The sequence below is a fragment of the Homarus americanus genome, unplaced genomic scaffold, assembly GCF_018991925.1.
Source record: "Homarus americanus isolate GMGI-L3 unplaced genomic scaffold, GMGI_Hamer_2.0 scaffold36188, whole genome shotgun sequence".
NCBI classification, from domain to species: domain Eukaryota; kingdom Metazoa; phylum Arthropoda; class Malacostraca; order Decapoda; family Nephropidae; genus Homarus; species Homarus americanus.
The window spans coordinates 3,809,160-3,826,832 of NW_024718183.1; the positions used below are offsets into that span (position 1 = coordinate 3,809,160).

The 17,673-nt window shown below is 43.7% G+C and overlaps 1 protein-coding gene across 2 annotated transcripts in view; it reads left to right on the forward strand.

Moving 5' to 3' along the window:
- Positions 1-14,923: 14,923 nt before the first annotated feature.
- Positions 14,924-17,673, forward strand: part of LOC121859258 (MICOS complex subunit MIC60-like) — a 33,843-nt gene continuing 31,093 nt past the window's right edge. For both annotated transcript variants that reach the window (XM_042356008.1, XM_042356009.1), the window contains exons 1-3: positions 14,924-15,071; positions 15,653-15,799; positions 17,107-17,305. In XM_042356008.1, coding sequence (XP_042211942.1) covers positions 15,027-15,071; positions 15,653-15,799; positions 17,107-17,305 — 391 coding nt within the window. In that variant the 5' untranslated portion in view covers positions 14,924-15,026. The remainder of the gene's footprint in view (positions 15,072-15,652; positions 15,800-17,106; positions 17,306-17,673) is intronic.

Consider the following 17,673-nt stretch of genomic DNA (forward strand, 5'->3'; position numbering starts at 1 on the left):
AACACCACCACCACCACCCTACCAACACCACCACCACCACCCTACCAACACCACCACCGCTACCAACACCACCACCACCACCCTACCAACACCACCACCACCACCCTACCAACACCACCACGCCCTACACCACCACCACCCTACCAACACCACCACCGCCTTACCAACACCACCACCACCCACCCTACCAACACCACCACCACCAACACCAACACCACGCCTACCAACACCACCACCACCACCACCCTACCAACACCACCACCACCACCCCACCAACACCACCACCGCCCTACCACCACCACCACCCTACCAACACCACCACCGCCTTACCAACACCACCACCACCACCCTACCAACACCACCACCACCACCCTACCAACACCACCACCGCCTTACCAACACCACCACCACCCACCACCCCTACCAACACCACCACACCACCCTACCAACACCACCACCGCCCTACCACCACCACCACCCTACCAACACCACCACCGCCTTACCAACACCACCACCACCACCCCTACCAACACCACCACCACCCACCCTACCAACACCACCACCGCCCTACCACCACCACCTCACCCTACCACCACCACCGCCTTACCACCACCGCCCTACCAACACCACCACCGCCTACCAACACCACCACCACCACCCCTACCAACACCACCACCACCCACCAACACCACCACGCCCTACCACCACCACCACCTACCAACACCCCACCCACCACCGCCCTACCACCACCACCACCGCCTTACCAACACCACCACCCTACCAAAACTACCACCGCCGCCCTAGCAACACTACCATCGCCTTACCAACACCACCACCACCCTACCAAACCACCACCGCCTTACCACCACCGCCCTACCAACACCACCACCGCCGCCCTACCAACACCACCACCGTCACCATCATCTTCAACTATCATCACCACCCTACCACCATCACCACCCCCACCACCATCACCCCTACCACCATCACCCCTACCACCATCACCCCTACCACCATCACCCCCTACCACCATCACCCCCTACCACCATCACCCCCTACCACCATCAACTATACTCACCTCCCTATTACCACAAGGTTGCCACTTCAGCCAATAATCAAATTTTGTTATAATGACTAACAGAAAGTTCCACGCTGTTGGGAGGCTACATCACAGGCGTATTCTCTCACAAAAAATACCTTAATATGTTAAAAAGCTGACATACATCTCAACGACGTCATAGAGAGCCGCGTTTAATTCGTGGCCGAGAGACAGTCCCCGTTTGCCCCGGACTCTGCCATCTTTAGAAACTTCCACTCGGGTCTGCCAGTCCATCAAACCCGCTGGTGGTAGAGACCTTTCGAGTAACAGTCACATGTGTCACCTTTCACTGGGAACCTCTCCAGCTGATCTCCTTTGATGACCTATATGTACACATATGTATGCTGTACTTACATGTACTTACATTCACTCATACAAACCCTTCGTAAGAGTCGTAGGCACTTCAACATTATGAAGTGTTTGGAAACTATCAGTGAAATATATATTTTATAAAGTGTATTTCCAGTCAAGTCGATACGTGCCAAGTGCTGCTGTGTGTCACTGCTCCCCGGCGTGTATTTGCCTTCAACAACAGAGATGATTTTAAAACTAACATTTATAATGCATATGTATGTTTTAATTGTTTTTGCTTTTTGTGGGAAAGTGTAAATCGTCGCCTTTTGTGTGTAAGATGGAATTAGTACCCCTGTCCAATATTATGTGTTGTGTAGGTGTGAGTGTGCTTTGACATCTTACCGTGACAAGTCGAAAGATTATAATTAGATTTGAATGAAACTTGCTGTTTGTTGACGTAAATCTATGATGATGTTCAGACGGGTTTGATAATCATGATTTTTCTCTTTCACATCTTGGAGAAATTATGGTCCGTTTTGTCTCTGTGGCGTCAGGGGAACCTCAAAAGCTCCTCGCGGTCACCTTGTTGGCGACTGTGTTCACCATATGAGTGTCCTACTCAGAAATCTCTCGACATGTTGATAATAATTTGCCGCCCCTACAGTGAGGGGGTGCTAGCCAGGGTCTGGGGACGTCTCCGAGTGGTTCTTTCCTCTTATATTTTGTCGTTTGCTTCTTTAACGTCCTTTCAACTACTTCCTCTCTCTTCGTCTTTTCCTAATCCTTTTCTTTCTATTCTTATTTTCTTCGTTTTGTTTATCTTCGTCATCTCCTAATATAGGATGTGAAGTAGAGAACGATGTTCATTCAGCTGCTCAAGTTACAGATGGTTAACCACAAGAGTGAATTAGACAACATTACTGAACAATTTTCTCTTATTAAATAATACTGATGTCGATTATACACCGAGGAAGTTAATAATAATATCAGTTTAACACTTATCGGTTTAACACTAACTTTGCCAAGTACAAACAAGAGGTGTAACCTCGTGGTGTAATATATTAACAACTGAGTTAATGGAGGTGAGTGAAAGGGCCTCTTAGTTTGAAGTAAAATTGCTGCAACAAGAGAAAAAATTATTGTGATAAACATTCCTGGAACTAATCCGTTCCGAACACATTGTACTCGAGATGTAAACGATAATGTCGCAGTAATCCTGAATTTCACGTAGCAAGAAGTAACCAGTGATCAACAATAAACAAAGGTGACGAGAGCTGATCACTGACTGTTATGCCTCTCTTGATAAAAAAAACCCACTTCAATCATGTCAGGAAAGGCAGCAAAAGGATTGTCTGGGTGAAAGAGTGTCCCGAGGCCCGTTAGGTGCAGCACAGTGTATACTAATCTTTGGGCACACAAGGAGGCATCATGGCCGGTACTGCACTCGACTGCGTTTATTTCCTCAACTTTCTAGAGTTTTGTACCCATTTACAGCTAGGTAGACTGAGAGTGCCCCAGGAACTCTTGAGAGGCTGCAGGCTCTCAGAGGTCATGAAAGTAAAAACACCTTCGCCTTATAATAATTTTGACTTCCCATGTCTTCCTAAAATAATTACTGAGCTTTAATACTTTGGGGAGGTCAATATTTTTTTTTTACGATTTAGTAAGACTGAAATTAAATTATACCTAAAGTAAGTTAGGCAAAGTCAGGTTAAGTTAAGGTACGTTAAGGTGGATTATATTTTCTATGAGACTATTCATTTACATATATTATGATGATCTATTATAACCGAAATAGAATGTTCTAAATATAAAAATGAATGTAAGATATTCATCGGTACTAGGCACAACAACCACGTAGACTGTACATCTAAATCACCACCACCTTTTATTCCAGAGGCTTATACATACAACACAGACATCTTAGCGTACACGATAATAGCTTCCAGTAATACAACATTCACTTCAGAAGATAATCACATTTAATCTGCGAATCCATTAAGGACTTCGGAAAATCTGGTATCATAGATGAGTTTGCAATTAGTGATATGACGGAGGCAAACTTTAAGCTGCTTTGTGCTCCCTCATAACCGCCACACCTATTTAAATCCCCTCTTCCCCCCCCCCCTAGCCTATATAGTGCCGAGTCCCCTCTCTCTCTCTCTTTCCTTTACAGAATCGGTGTTTTCCTCAGTTATCCTGTTGCAATATTAGTACATTTTAGGGGTGTTGGGAGTGAAGGTGGGGGAAGACTCCGTAACCCCCCGGCATTCCATCTTCTAACACCAGAATATCTGAAAATATCTGTTAACGAGAACGACCGATCTGTGTATGTGACGACTATGTGTGGAGACCCCCAACCGCCCACCAAACCTGATCTTACGTCACTGTCTGGAGGGTCAGGATGGATACAGGGTAAAATGTAAACACTTATGGGGGCGTTGTGTTATCTCGTGGCTCTTTTATTATCTCGTGGGATCTTGGTTAAGGTTCTCTTTAGTCCACTGTTAGTCTCCTCCTTCAAAGTTATGTCTTATTTTAGTTCCTATGCCATCTATTTAATTGTTTCCTGAGTCGTGGCAAGCATGTGTTATTTGAAGGTTATTTTTGTTAAGTAGGCTGGAATTCTTAGTTATATTATCATTAAAATGTTATCTTTCACACCCATCAACCCAATACTAGAATATCGTGTGGGTCAAGAGCTTTATAAAAGGTCACAGTCCTTATTATCAGGTAATCATCCGTCACCACCACCAGGTCACCCTCAAACATCACCGGGCCACCACCAGGTCACCCTCAAACATCACCAGGCCACCACCAGGTCACCCTCAAACATCACCAGGCCACCACCAGGTCACCCTCAAACATCACCAGGCCACCCTCAAACATCACCAGGCCACCACCAGGTCACCCTCAAACATCACCAGGCCACCACCAGGTCACCCTCAATCATCACCAGGCCACCACCAGGTCACCGTCCTCCGCCTCTGGGTCACCCCTTAATGACACTCTCACTCTCCCCCAGTTTACTTCTCGCAGTCACCCTCATCATCCACCTTCCCCCCAACCCTCATCCACCCAAAGCCACTTACCTGGAAGGCTGACTCGTGTAGGTGGCCTCCTGGAAACATAATCTGCCCAGTTTATGCGACATGCGTTTTAAGCCAGCGACCACAAGCGTCCCTTTCCCTGAATGGCGTCCACTGTAGTCTCAGTGTGGGAGGGCGGAGGTTTCTGACCCATCACACACCGACGGCAGCTGGTCACGCTATTCCTCTCTCCCTCATTCCAAAGGTATGTCTCCCATTTGGGAACAGGTCATCGACCCACAACGGGGCCTGGGGGGAATAAGAGTAAAAATAGAAAAGAAAAATATTATATTAATCTACACCACAAAGGTGCCGGAAAACCAGTTTTTTAAAGTGAGACAGATTGTATCAGTATGGAAACAACAGAAGACGGCAGAGTTTGGCTGTGTACTATAAAGGGTTATTCTAATGTGACCGGCATCCACACATAAACGGTGGGCACCGCGGGCACGACGAGTGTTACGAACCCTTGTCGGCGGTACACAGGATGCCAAATCCACCGAACATTGTCCGTTAAAGTACCTGTAAAAGAGAAAGAGAGAGTGAAGCAACATTGCGGCGAAGAGAAAGGGAAGAAAGATTGTCAACTAAAGGAGGAGAGTTAATAAGACGAAATGCCTTTGATTCCACCCTATCTAACAGTTGGACAGAAGAAGAGCCACCCCAGATATGAGAGCAGTACTCCAAGTTAGGACGAATTAATCCCTTAAATACTTGAAGCAACTGCTCAGGAGTGAAGTAGCTACGGCATCTGTACAGCATTCCCAACTTTATGGAGTTGGTGTTCAGGTGAAACTAAATTTCAGCTCTCTGTGAATCACCTCAACTTGAATCACCTCACTCTAAATTACCTCACTGTAAATAAGCCGTTTGTAAATATATCTATGAATCATCTCTCTTTAAATCACCTCTCTATAAATCACCCTCTGTAAATTACCACTGTGATTCATTTCTCTTTCTAGCAGAATAACTTCATTTTGATTCAAAAACCATTTGAGGTCCAAATCGATTTCCTCTTAACTCGACATGAGTGGGAGATGAATTAAGCCCGATAGGAGGATTCCAACCCACATGGAGCACCAGAGACCCCATGAGTATTGCCCGCAGCTTAACGGAACTACTGCTCCTTAAGTCATAAAGCCTCTTATGGTGCCTTTATAAAAGAGTGCCTCTGCCGGGAAGAAGAGAGGAGAGAAGGATGTTTACCTGCTGACTACAGTGACAGGGAATGTGTTACTGAAGGAGGAATGTGAACGTAGGGTGTTGGCTGTGTAATGACGTAAGGTGTTGTTGGTGTTGGCTGTGTAATGACGTAAGGTGTTGGTGTTGGCTGTGTAATGACGTAAGGTGTTGTTGGTGTTGGCTGTGTAATGACGTAAGGTGTTGTTGTTGTTGGTTGTGTAATGACGTAAGGTGTTGTTGTGGTTGTTGGCTGTGTAATGACGTAAGGTGTTGTTGGTGTTGGCTGTGTGACGTTGTTGGTGTTGGCTGTGTAATGACGTAAGGTGTTGGTGTTGTAATGACTGTGTAATGACGTAAGGTGTTGTTGTTGTTGGTGTTGGCTGTGTAATGACGTAAGGTGTAATGACGTAAGGTGTTGTTGGTTGTGTAATGACGTAAGGTGGTGGTGATGGTGTGCGTCTTGGTCATATGCACTACAGTAGAGTTGTTTTCTCCCCCAAGACTTTTTTCTCCTTTAAGTCTTTGTCTAATAACCTAACCGACTCGATGAAGCCTACTCATGTGTATGTCAAGGTGCACACACCTCAATGTACATGTATGTCATCAACTATACACCTCAGTCACAGTGTACGTGTGTATCATAAGCTATACACGTAATGTGCACTTAGTAGTAGGTAGTAGGCAGCTACCAAACAGAGAGGTACTACTGCCTGGGAAGATATTGGAAGCATAATGTGTTGCCTAATGGTAGACCCTGCTACCATATGGCATCACGAAAATTGTGGCCAAGTCCCAGGTTGATGATCTGACTTTCTGCCTCATTTACACACAATTGCAGGGTCTCAATTGTTTCTCTTACTTTGACAACACATCGTAAGTACAGTATGTCTGATGTGTTGTCAAAGTAAGAGAAACAATTGAGACTGCAATTGTGTAAATGACGTTTCTCTTGATTTTTTTATTTATGGTTCTTTTATTATTATTGTTTTGTATTATTATTTTTATCATATTTATTATAATTTTTCTTTGTTTGCTTTAATTATTATCATTATTATTATTATCATTATATTTTCGCCTCCGAGGCCCCAGTGTGAGTCAGTGACCTGTGTATAGTGGGCTTTTTTTTTACGGGGCTTAGCCCACCCGGGCACAGGTCAACGACCCACATTGGGGCCTAGGGGGAGAAAAAATAAGAATAGAAAGAAATTAAACATAGAAAAGAAAAGGGTTATATTAATCTACATCGCAAAGATACCGGAAAACCAGCTTTTTAAAGTGAGACAGATTGTATGAGTATGGAGGCACAGAAGAAGGCAGAGCATTCCACAGTTTGGCTGTGTGAGGAAAGAAGGGTGTACTATAACGGGTTATTCTAGTGTGACCGACATCCACAGAGAAACGGTGGGCACCACGGACAAGACGTGTGTTACGAGCCCATGGCCTTGCCGGCGGTACACAGGATGCCAAATCCACCGAACATTGTCCGTTAAAGTACCTGTAAAAGAGAGAGAATGAAGCAACATTGCGGCGAAGAGAAAGGGAAGAAAGATTGTCAACTAAAGGAGGAGAGTTAATAAGACGAAATGCCTTTGATTCCACCCTATCTAACAGTTGAACAGAAGAAGAGCCACTCCAGATATGAGAGCAGTACTCCAAGTTAGGACGAATTAATCCCTAATAAACTTGAAGCAACTGCTCAGGAGTGAAGTAGCTACGGCATCTGTACAGCATTCCCAACTTTCAGGTGGCAGCTTTAACAATGTTGAGGATGTGTGGCTTCCATGACATATTAGAGGAAATGGTGAGGCCTAGCATATCTGTTTTAGAATTTAGCAGAATAATAGCGTCCTGAAATGTGATTGGTGGGAGATCATCTAATTTGGAAATTGTAATTGGTGAATACGGAGTTTTATTACTATTGAATTTAACCAAGTTTCTAACTCCCCATTCGGAGATGCTGCACAGATCCTCGTAAAACAAATACAAATTATACGTGGCTTGGTAGTGAAGACAACGCACCTGGACGCTCACATACAGGACTACTGATAAGTTAGTGAACCTCCAGGATGACATCAAAATAGTTTGAACGTTATATTATTGTTAGTCTTTATCATTTCTTCCTTCATCTTCTTTCTTTCGTCTTTCTTCGTCTATAGATTCCAAAGCAGTAGGCAGTATGCACCACAACTCACTCAAGCTTAACTCAACCACCCAATTTCCAGATGACGCATTTAATAAAGACCTTTGAAGCGCAGTGATACATACATTATAACATGAGCCAGTCATCAAGTTAGTTCACTAGCGTTTATTATCCCTATGTTAGCCGTAAGATAAGGTTCAATAATTACTATCCGTACATATATATCTCTTCTAAGGTTAACTACTACCAGCTTAGCCTACGTAATATCCTTCTAAAGTGTGAGTAAGAATAGCATTTGTATCTCCTGTTTACACTCTCTCACTCCCTCACTGGCACAGTTTACATTTCTCTCTCCGTCTCTCTCTGGAGCCTAAGTAACATAGTCTCTCTAAATCCGAGTCTTAATCTATATAGGCAAGGGGATGCCAGCACCTAAGAAATACTTTTCAAAAAAAAAATAAAAGAAGGAAAGGATGTCCTCAGTGTTAGAAGTCTGCTTGTACCTTTTCTAAACTTTGGGAGAAAATGGCCCCAATAAAGAACGTCTTTTATGTTTTTTTTTGTGCGTTGAGATAGTGACACCCACCGAAGAATGAGTCTCTGTGTATGAATAATCTGGGCGCAACTTATATCAGACTACATCTTTACCAGATGTCCATACGGAGAAGAATGAGTCTTTTTCACATGGAGATTCTAGGACCGGGTAGCCTCTGAACCCAACTTTACGAGACATAAACACGTCGAGGAATGCGTGTTTTACATGGAAATCCTTGGGAGCAGCGGCTAGCGTCTGAGCATTATCACAGCGTAAAACAACAAACAGCTACACACTTTGAGAAATATTAACTACAGGAGATGGAAAAAAACTTTAATCCAGCAAAGGTGAATCATAGGGAGAAGTTTGGCAGTAAGATACTTAAGCTTAACTTCAGGGAGATTAACACAGCACTAACAGGAGTATAAAGTTAGAGACAAAATCTTACGACTTTAAGAAAAACGACGGAGGATACAATGTCGTTTTTCTCTCAAGTTTTATTACCTTTCGTACGTGACGTCATTAATCAGGCTATATTTGTTTATGTAGCCGTGGATGAGCACAAACACACAGCTCGTAATTAGCAACAACTTACAGTAGTAAAAAAGAGTTACTGTACCCTTGATTTCGCTGAAACACATGGAAACGACAGTAGTACAGTAAATGACCTCACTGTTGTCCACTTTTAGCCATTTTCATTCACGAGTATCGTCAGTCGTCGGCTAAAGTTCATAATCACTGCTTAGAGTACAATAAACCTGTTTTCTTGCTTGTTAGACCTCACTTGGATTACGCAGTTCAGTTCTGGTCACCGTACTGCGGAATGGATATAGAATCCCTAGAAAGAATTCAGAGGAGAATGACAAGACGAGTAGGAACCTTGAGTACAGAGACAGGTTAAAGCATCTTAATTTGCACTCCCTCGAGAGACGTAGAGTGAGGAGCGATATATCGAGGTGCATAAATGGAAATCAGGGCTCAACAAAGGTGATATAACGAAGGTCCTCAAACTGTCCAACCAAGGGCGAACTCGTAGCAATGGTTTTAAATTAGACACCATTTTTGGGAAACGTAATTTTCACTAGGTACCTTAACAGGTCCCTTTTCTACCAAAATATCAATTGTCATAGTGTCCAGTAAATGTGGCCAGTTGGCTAGATCACATAGATCTTCATCAACATGACCGTTAGCGTAGGTAGAACTGTCCATTTTAAAAGCCTTAGTATTTTTTCAGTACTCTCCTCTTCCTCAGCTTGAATATGACCCACACTATCACTATCACAGTCGCTCAGGTCTTTTTTGCATAAGTTTCTGGTGTTTTTGAAAACACATATTTTTCTCGGGAACCTTTCATTGACATTTCGATTTCTTTTCTCTTCCATTTTTTCTGCCTTTTCTCTGCATCCGAGATGTATTTTCTGAGTCTGTCCCTATCCCTGCTGCCAATGGTATAATAAAAAACGATGGCTGTGTACGATAGTAAAATAATGTATATCAACAATTTCACAAAACACAAATCACGGACAACTGGAGGTTCATACACCACTGACAGGTGCCCGTTGTCAACGTACCACTCCTCTTCGACAGAGAGCACGGTAAAGAATGACATTGTTTTCAGTCTGGGTGGTATGAAGGGGTGGCTTAATCTTACCTTTGACCTCATGTCAGCAGATGCATTGCCTGACTGTGCTGGTCACTAATCCTTCAGGTGGTCTCCTGAATCTGGGTGGTAAGGTGAGGTCAGCTTAACGCGGTCACTAATTATGGTGTTAGGTGAAGTAAGGGCCGCGGGGCCCCCACTAGCACGGTGCCCGGGCGGTCGGACTGGTTGCCATGCCCTCGGGACGGCTCTGCTCACCAGCACCAGTCATCTTAATTCTGTTGGTTGTAGCACTTGTGAGTACGTTACCCGCCACTATTATAATTTTTTTGACCTTCCCTTTTCACACCTCAGCGACCCTGAGTTTTTGTTGTTCTTTAATCAGTACCAATATTCCTACACTGATGATGCTGGTGTTGTTCCTTTAAATTTACTGGACCGTATGTGTTACACCCCCGACACAATACTCCCTCGTATTGACCCTGATGCCTCTCTACAACACTCACTGGGTTACACCAACCCCAACTGTAACTCTTACTCACCTTTTTACTTTATCCTCTTCACCAAATGATCGGCTCGTTAGCCGCTTGGGCGATCGGTCACGTCTCTGTTACGCACTGTTGGCAAATACTGGGCATGCACCGGCTCCTGAATGTACCTGAACCTGCTCCAGTGTTGGTCAAGTCTTGTCTTGAAAGAGCTCACACTCGGTGCCGTCACAACACTCTCTGGTAGATTGTTCCAAGAGTTCACAACTCTCACTCCGAAAAAGTTTGCCCTCACAGTTTTCTTGACTTGCGGCTTCTTCAATCTTGAGCTGTGACCCCTTGTGGGGCGAGCGTCCGCCAGCTCCAAGTAAGGGCACTCGACTGAGTAGTGCCCCTTGAGATGCTTATACACCTCAATTAGGTCACCCCTTGCCCGCCTGTAGAACCGACTCTCCTGAGTTTAGCTTTGATCTTCTACTATCTCATTCCTTCTCCTTAATTAGCCATAACATCAGTAGTATTCTCCTTCACTTAGATACCTTTTTAGATCAGTGTATATCTTCTGCCCACAAATTTCATGTACTTGGGTTCTGCGTCAACACGTCACGACACAGTGGTGGTGTCGCTCTGCATGTTGATATGAAGTATAACACTTCTGTAAGAGATGATTTAAAGGTTCAGTGTCATGGTCACGTTTGTGTAATAGTCCGTTCAACGCTTAAGTATTCATATTATGCTACATCGCCCACAAAATATATGAACTTTTGAGTCCCCCATGTGAGACGTTCGTTCTCTAATCACTTCAGTATGGCTTTGACCTCCGTTTTCTTTTCGTGTAATCTATCAGTGACTCGGGTATTTCTGTATACCTCCCAGGGTGATCCCGAATTTGAAATTGTGAGTGAATGAATTTATTGTACGGACAAGTGTTTCTCTCTTCCTGGTTGGCTTGATCCTTTGGGTGTGGTTTCGTTTGCTTGTTTGATGGACGGGCTGCTCGATAGAAATATCTTGGTCCTCTGTTGTGGGGGGCTTGTTAAATTGAAGTTGACAATCTTTTCCTCCTCTTTCTGCTGTCTTGGACCGTCACTCGCGAGTGTCTGGGTCATGTTCTTCGTGCCATAGTTGTTCGTAGATGTTGAGGAGGTGACCGTGATAAGGTGTTCGTCTGCCCCGAGAGGCCCGTGTTTTTCTTGTCTCTTGGTAACTTGTGTCTTTTCTATTTTTTTCTTATCTTCTTGTGTTTTTGTTTCTTTTTTTCCTAACTTCGGTGTAAACTACATGGAGAGCCTCCTTGTAGCGAAGTTTCTTGTTTTGGCGAACCTTGGCTACCCTGCACTCCTTCCACTTGGGGCAGGTCCAGTCGGCAGTCCCCATTTTGTGTTTTCTTTTAAGATCATTTAAAATGTTTCATTATGTGTTTCGGTCGTCATTAATTCCTTTTATTTTGTAACCGTAATTTAAATATCCTGAGGTGGCATGTTTGGCACATTTTTACATTTAAACCTGATTATATTGTAGGGTACGTGATGTTTGGTTCACACTCAGGATGGGATGGAGAAAGGAAACTCACAGTGTGCTCTCTGTATACATGTTGTATTGGATGTACAGTGCAGCTTGGTGCTGGGAAGGCAGCATGGTTACAAGCGTGATGTAGAGAGAGCTGGTTGGTGAGGACGCTCAGAAAAGGACAGCTTGTGGGTCGCCATGCTCGCCGGCTGGAGCGAGGGCCGCCAGGCAGCGGCGGAGGAGGTGGTGTAGCTTGCTGCGGCTGTAGCTAGAAGAAGAGTGGTCACCACGAGGTCAGGTCTTATATAGCGGAGGTAGGCGTGGCTTCATAGTTGACCTCCGTCATGTAAGGCGGCGCTGGTTGACCTAGACCACGAGGCATACACTGGGGAATTCGCGGGGTCGGCTTCTCAGAGACAAACAGCGTTTGTAGGGGAGATATCCATTACAATATATTATATTATACTATTTTATTTAACTGATGAGGACTGCAGTTGTCAGTCGAAATTTGTTAATATTATTGCAATTTTTAGTTTTATGATTCACCTGTACTGCATCAAAGCATAGCAGTGGCGAGGTGCTGGACAACTCGTACCCAAGCAAATTGTAGCCATCAGAAAATGTCAAGTCATACCCAATTCACGAGACAGTTCGTACCCAATACCCATATATATATATATATATATATATATATATATATATATATATATATATATATATATATATATATATATATATATATATATATATATATATATATATATATATATATATAATATATATATATATAAGAATAGTCCTTCGGGGCAACTTCTGATCCGCTACACCGGTATGCCTACTCGCGTTTTAAATTTGGACTTTGCGTAGCGATAAAAAGCCTATCTGGTGATGTTTTAAAAATTGGCACGGTGGCACCAGAGAAGCTACAGCGGTTCTACAGCATCACAGACATAATCAGGACCGAGTTACATGCAATAACTTTGATATAGAAGAGAAAAAGTCTACTGTGTGGCAAAGAAAATTATGTAACCATATATGTGTTGTACAAAACGCTTTAGCTAATAAAAAACTAGATGGTTTGAGAAAATGTAGCATAGAAGGGGTTGTAGTGGACGTCTCCCCTACAACTTCCTACAACTGCGTAGCCACAGCCACTACCTGCTACCGCCTCCCTAGCAACCAACCAGATGTTACCGTATCTTAGCAACGGAACTAGTCACCGGCGACTTCTCGGGTTTTCCCAACATGACTCATAGCGGCTGCTGGGTATATAAGCTCTGTCTCTCCATTGAGATTCATTCTGACCATCTTCTTGAACAAGCAACACCTCCTCGCTTCTCCTCGCCTGCCTGGCGGTCCTCGCTCCCGCCAGCGAACATGGCGACCCACCAGCTGTCCTTCACTGAGCTTCCTCACCAACCAGCTTTCTCATTCTGCCCATCTTCCTGAACAAGCAACACCTCCTCCAGCAACCTCCACGCTGTTAACATTTATTCAATCAGGAGGCCAGCAACAGGCAACATCTTCTCTAATGAAGCTCCTGCACATCTACCTCCTTCAACACGCTACTCACCGAACGTCTTCTACTGAGCAGCCCCTCACCACACGGCACCTCCAGCACCAGACTGTCTAACATATAACTTATATTATATAAGAAAACCACATTAGAGTTTCCTTCCATCCTGAGTGCTAGACAACATTAATATCTCGATACCCCTACAAATGGTGACTCCCGGAGATTAGCACTCACACAGGATGGAGGAGACACTGATCACGCTCCCAGTCTTCAAGCAGACACTGGCTCCTCTTCCTGCCCCAAGCACCACATCCTGATGACCCCAGCACACCGTCCTGCCTCAGACGCCGACCCCGGCCCAGCAGTAACCCCTGCCGCCCCTGCCGCGGACTCTGTTCCGGAATCCAGACCCACACACCCCTCTTTTCTCCCTCAGGTACTCCCTGCTAATGTCCTGCACCCTGCTGCTGTCGTGGACCCAGCTGCTGTCACGAGCCCTATTCCGCTTCTGCTGACGCAGCCCCTGCTCCTGACCCAGGCCCACACACACCCCAGCAGGCGCATCTGACGACCCTGTACCTGTCGAGAGGGAAGCACAACATTCATCGCCTCCACACACCCTTTTTCTCCCTTCTCCCACAGATAGTGTGTATCTAGACAGTTGTATTTCAGCGATCGGCTCATCACGCCATCGCCGTTGTCTCACATGAGGCATGCACCGCCCGGTCTGCCTCACATGTGCTAAGCAACTCTACAGACAACAAGTCTCCTACACCGCCTGGAGGGAAGGGGGAGTATTGTAGTGGACGTCTCCCCTACAACTTCCTACAACTGCGTAGCCACAGCCACCACCTGCTACCACCTCCCTAGCAACCAACCAGATGTTACCGTATCTTAGCAACGGAACTAGTCACCGGCGACTTCTCGGATTTTCCCAACATGACTCATAGCGGCTGCTGGGTATATAAGCTCTGTCTCTCCATTGAGATTCATTCTGGTCTCTCTTCTTGAACAAGCAACACCTCCTCGCTTCTCCTCGCCTGCCTGGCGGTCCTCGCTCCCGCCAGCGAGCAGCGAGCATGGCGACCCACTAGCTGTCCTTCTCTGAGCTTCCTCACCAACCAACTCTCATTCTGGCCCATCTTCCTGAACACGCAACACCTCCTCCAGCAAGCACCACGCTGTCCAGCATTCATTCAACCAGGAGGCCAGCAACAGGCAACATCTTCTCTAACGAAGCTCCTGCACATCTACCTCCTTCAACACGCTACTCACCGAACGTCTCTACTGACCAGCCCCTCACCACACGGCACCTCCAGCACCAGACTGTCTATCATATAACTTATATATTATACAAGAAAACCACATTAGAGTTTCCTTCCATCCTGAGTGCTAGACAACATTATTATCTCGACACCCCTACAGGGTACTCATATCTAGCGCTTATCTAGCGTGTTCCAAGTGTCAATCGAGCGTCATATTGGGGTTGGCAACACTGGTGAGGGTCTGTTTACCGTCTACTGGGACGGTCGTCTGCCTGTGACCGATAGACAGTACCGGCTGACTCTTAAAATATGTTACGAATATCTTCCCGACTTCCACCTCGTGTGACATCTAAGGTTAGTGTCCAGTTTCTTCTCCTTCGAGGGTGAGGTGAAGATATACATTACTCCCCTTGAGTGTGAGAGTGTGTCAACCATCAGCTGATACAGGTAGCCCTAAATAACCCATTGAGTTGGATAAATCCCTCCATTCACCTATTGGGGTAATTAATCTGCATATGATTTAGTTATGATAAATAAAGACAAATTTATGGTAGTACACTGTTCTATCTTGATGTTAGAAATATGTTTTTCTGAATGTTTAAACTTTTAAGACATATTTCGTCCATGATATTTCTAATACCGAAAGAAATATAACCTAACTTAACCTACCCTTTTTTATGTATTAAAAGACAAAAGACAAAAAATCACCAAAAACTAACCTAACCTAACAGTAATAAACAGTAACCACAGAATTCCGGAAATTCACTCTTTTCAATCAATATACGTAACTATTTTTTTCTATAATCATTTTCTTATATTATTTTAGGTTAGGTAACACATTTTTTTACCAGATTCTTTGGTTGCTGTAATCTGCAATTTTACCACCTAACCTAGCCAAACCCAACAACCTAACCTAACCTAACTTATCATCTTAGGTTCTGCGAGCAAATGGCGGTCGACGACTGCAGTCATCATACTCGGGGGGAGGAGGTGCCAATAAAACCTTGTTCGCAGCAGCAGGAGCAACGTCACTTGTGGCCGGTGTTGTTGGTTACTCTGCTTGGAGTAATGACAACAGGAAGGTATGAATTTTATATGTTAAAAAGTACCTCCAGCCACTCCCCGAGTTATGAACAGGTTTCATTCCTGGGCCCTGTTTGTAGGTCAATTTGTTTGTATATTGGAACAGTGTCAATTCCATAGTTTAGGTAAGGTTAACACAACCCTGCCCATACTAAACAAAATAATGTACCATTTATAACTAATAATGTAAATATTACCAAAAAAAATATTAAACCATATAAATTAATGTAAAAAAATGGGAATTTAACTACAACGCTGTCCATACAAAACAACAGTAATAGCCCTTACATAATAAATAATGTAAATAAAGTACTGTAATGTTAAATAATACAGAATAATGAAGGTAGTAAACAATGGGACTTTTGTGATAAATATATTTGAATCCATTTGTAAGTGCAGGTGTTTTTCACTTGGGGTTCTTAACTCTGGGACTGTCTGTGTATGACAGGACCTCAAGAATTTTTGTGGTCCATGTTGACATGAATGTCTAGTCTTAATGTCCTTTTGTATGAAAAACCAATTAATTTGAAGCTGTTTTAATACATTTACTGTACTAACCTTGGTTGGTTGGTTAGTAACAGAAGTTTATTTTAAACCACGGAAAATTACTTTACATCTTATTGCTACAAATCATCTACAGTCCATACTTCACTTTAACGACTAATTGGTACCTCGAAAACGGTCTTTAAAGTGAAAATTGTTAATGTGGTGAGTATAGTTTGCAGGCTAATGAGTCAATTGGTACCAGCCCTCAGACACTTTCACCCCCTCGAACCCCTATAAACCCCACAAAAATTACAACCACTTACTCACACATTAATACTGCATGTAGCAATACTACAGGTAAAAGAAATAATTGTCCTAAGGGCATACAAGTAAAAATGTACCCCCCCCACCCCCCCGTCTGCAAATGTTATTCGGGGATTTGTCGATTCGCAACCATTTTGAGAATCTAACCCTCGTGAATTTGGGGGGCCCCTGTATTTTATTTACCTGATGACTTAAGTTTTTTACTTTCATTTACTGTATTTTGTCATTTTCTTTTTTTCTTTTGTCGTAAATTAAGTGATTTTAGATGTATATAAGGAGTTAGGCTATGATCTAGTGGGATTTTAAACATTGTTCTGTAAGTACGTTAGGCACATAGCATGTGTTCAGGAATGGAACCCTTTCGTAACCCGGGGATCCCCTGTATTCAATAATTGTAATGAGTTCCACTCTACTACAATATAAGTAACACTTTTAATTCCTCATATAAATATTCCGAATAAATTAAGGAATCTCATCACTTGGTCATTTTGTGCAGGGTGTTGAGAAAACCATTCCTGGCTCCAAGTATCTGCTTGATGTTATTCTTGGCCCAGAACAAGTACCTGCACCTCCTAAACCTTCTAAACCAGAAATTGGGCTAGTGAGGAGGAGGTTGGAACGAGAAAAGAAGAAAAGGCAGCAAGAAGAGGAAGAGACAACATCTATAGTAACTGATAGTGTAGCTGTCCAAAAAGGTAAGCATCATTTTTGATGGACTAGGGAAGGTAGCCTTTGGAAGAATAGCTATAAGGTAAGCTAGGTAAGCTTTAGGTAAAATGAAGATCATGCTTGAGCTGGAATATCCATAAATGGGAAGTGAGAGGAATGGAGGTAGTGATGGAAGATAATGTTTGACTAAAGAAAATTGACCAACAGTAGAGGTGGCATGGTGAAGAATGAAGTGTGTTATGGTTGGGATTGAAAGGAATTTTTATTGATTGGATAATGCTTAAATAGCCCTCTGTACTTTTAATTCTGGAGCTGGGTTTGGTAGAATTGAGGCTACTGGAGACAGCAGCAACTTAACACTGAGGACACAAGCCAATTTTTTTAGCCATTATTC